The following is a 2898-nucleotide window of genomic DNA, read 5'->3' on the forward strand; positions in this document are numbered from 1 at the left end:
TATTCCCTGTGACGCAACTTGCTCCACCGTCTCCAGACCGTCTCTGTTCTGAATGCCTTCAAGCCCTCCACGCCTCAGCCGCTCGGCAACGCCAACTGCCATGCCTTGTTCGATCCAGGGACCCCACTGAATGCTGTGGGCAGCCAGGCCACTGCGGCGCCGATGAAGAGCCAGCGTGTCAAGACAAGCGTTCGCCGCCGCATAGTTCGCTTGCCCGGGATTTCCTACGGCACCGACTATAGACGAGAACATCATAAAGACGTGTATACTTGCGTTCATGTCCAGTTCTGCAAGGACGTTGTGAAGATTCCATGCGCCGTACACCTTTGGCCAGAAAACTGACTCCATGCTTCTCTTGTCGTGCTTTTGCAGCGGCCTGTCATCGAGCACTCCGGCTGCGTGGAAAATTCCGCATACCGGGGGCAAGCTAACAGCCTTACTCGTTGTGGAGCAAGTGAGCTCGCCTGCACGGAGGGCGCGGAACAGCGCTGTAACCTGCTTGGCATCTCCCACGTCGCACTTCGCCGTTACTGTGGTCGTTGAACCCACCCGAGCCTGCAGCGTCCGCCATGCAGCGCTCTGTGCAACTGCCGGAGACGGGTGGCCTGACCGCGAAACCAAGACTATAGCCCTTGCGTTCTCCGCGGCTAGCCAGTTCGCGATCACTAAGCCTATGTCGCCCAGCCCACCTGTGATCACCAGTGTTCCTGACAGTGCACGTCTGAAAGCGCTGTCCGAACCCGAGACCACCGCCCCACCGTCAAAAGGCACGAAGCGCGGAACGTAGTAGCTGCCTCCCCTCAAGAGAACCTCAGTCTCACAGGTTATGGGTGGCGGCCGACGCTCGATGGCACAGGTCTGAACTACGCTGCAATCCTCAGAAAGCCGGCCAGTGACTGCTGCGAGCTCCAGGAACTCGCCCCGTGTGATGTGGGATGTGACCAGGGATCCCTCGAGATCGACGTAGTACAGTGGGACAAATCTATTCACCAGCGCTTCCATCTCCAGCTTCGCTGTCCGGCAGAGTCCTACCACTCCTGCGTGTGCCGGGAGACCACCTTGCTGCTCATCGGAGCCTTCCCGACACTGAGATCCTCGGGTTACGAGGAACATCGGGGGCAGCACCTCCACTTGGTCCCGCCTGGCAATCCAGTCTGTCACTCCGCCGAGGAAAAATAGTATATCTGCCAAACACTCGGTGGGCGATGAAGCGTCTGTGGTGCCCCCAATGTGCATGACGGCTCCCCAAGAATGCTGCTGGAGTACGCTGAGAACATCAGCGGCTGATTTCAGTGCCCCTAGAGCGAGGCAGACAGCAGATATTCCTGGCATCGCTGCCTCTAAAGACTGCCGCGCCTCATCTAGTTGGTCACTAGGCACACCAGCGAGCAGCCAAAAGGACGGGCTTCTCACTGGCAAATTGTTTTCAGACCGGGGGGTTACGTTGCCGACGCGAAGCCAGTCCGTACGCCAGAGCCTGTTTGACAGGATGCTCCTTGGCGCTGAAGTGCTCAGTGCTTTAGTGGGTCGAAGAGGCCGCATGCGCAGTCCTGTTACCACAACACAGGTAGTTCCAGCTGGGCCGTATACACTGCAGTTGAAGAGTGCCTCTTGCCTGCCGGAAAGGTCCTCTCTGACGGACGATAGCGAGACATGTCCCCAGACATTCGTCCACACGGCCGACGGTGTCGTGATTCTTACGTCGTCCAGGCCAACTGGCACGAAAGTGGAGCGTTCAGAAAAGGCGCCTTCATTCAGAAGCAGCGCTCCGGCGGCCTGAAAAAGACCATCCAATATGACTGGATGAATCACAAACCCCTCCTCGCATGGCAAGATGTCGCGTGGCAGGCGAAGGTCTACTAGAGCTTCTCTTGAACTCAGAAGCAGCTGGCCAATCGACTGAAAGCCTCTTCCGTACTGCCACCCGAGCCTTGAGAAGTGCAAATACAATCCGGGAATGTCGACCGGGGGGAGGGTTGAAAATTTGCGACGGAGTTCGGGCAGCGGAATGGCGGTAGCAGGGAACGCGGCAAAAGCATCCACAATGCCACGAGCGTGGTATTCGAAGTCCCCGCCAGCACTTTCTAGGGCGTCAATCCGTCTGCTGCTGACCTTCACGGCGAATTCTTTTGCCCCCTTCTCAGATTCAACTAAAAGCTCTAGCGGACTGGGGCCAAATGCACCCGGGACGGCACCCAGGTCTGAAGCCTCTAACCCAGGCAGCACGAGGGGACTGAATATCTCCACGTTTCGTAGCCCCAAACAGACGTGAGGACTACCACGCGTTCGATTGCCCCGTCGTCTATTTTCTAGACGGCCGACACCCAGCATGACGTCGATGAATGCACTCCCAGGCATAAGCGGCCTCCCCAGGATGACGTGGTCCATCAAAGTGCCTAGAATATCCCTGCGCACCCTAGACGCATACCGGCTTCCTTTGTTGGCGTCGACCGCCACCAGTGTGTCTTCTGTTAGCAGCGGGTGGTCCGGGATTCTCCAAGGGAAGGAACTGCAACACAACGAGCAGCAGATCGGAAAAGCCACGGCAGCTTACGCCGAGGACCGCGTGCATTCCAGAATCGTGTATACAGACTCGGGCACTTGCTACACCTGAACTTACGTGTGGTTCCACTTATGCTTTAGAGCGCCACTGTCAGGGGTAGTCTTCAGCCCGCTTCGCCTCAAAATAGTAACAAGCTCCGCCGATGTACGGCTTCCCTTCCGGTCCACCACGGAAAACCAGTCGTGTTTAGCGGTCGAAGGAAAACATGCCTGCCCCATCACGGTCAGGACACTGTCAGGCCCGATTTCGAGGTAGCATTGTCTCAAAGGATCTCGAGTAGTAGAAGCTACAGCTTCTCGGAACCGAACAGGCCTCACAATCTGCTCTGCCCAGTA

General features: G+C 57.4%; 1 protein-coding gene across 1 annotated transcript; it reads right to left on the bottom strand.

Moving 5' to 3' along the window:
• Positions 1-2823, bottom strand: CSUI_010863 (type i fatty acid; the record flags this gene model as incomplete). Its single annotated transcript, XM_068070964.1, has 2 exons — positions 2621-2823; positions 1-2509 (listed from the first exon to the last, which is right to left on the bottom strand). Coding segments are annotated over exons 1-2 (2670 nt in total), but the record flags the coding sequence as incomplete, so codon positions are not given.
• Positions 2824-2898: the final 75 nt, after the last annotated feature.

Source organism: Cystoisospora suis, assembly GCF_002600585.1.
Source record: "Cystoisospora suis strain Wien I chromosome Unknown contig_8627, whole genome shotgun sequence".
In the NCBI taxonomy this organism is placed as follows: domain Eukaryota; phylum Apicomplexa; class Conoidasida; order Eucoccidiorida; family Sarcocystidae; genus Cystoisospora; species Cystoisospora suis.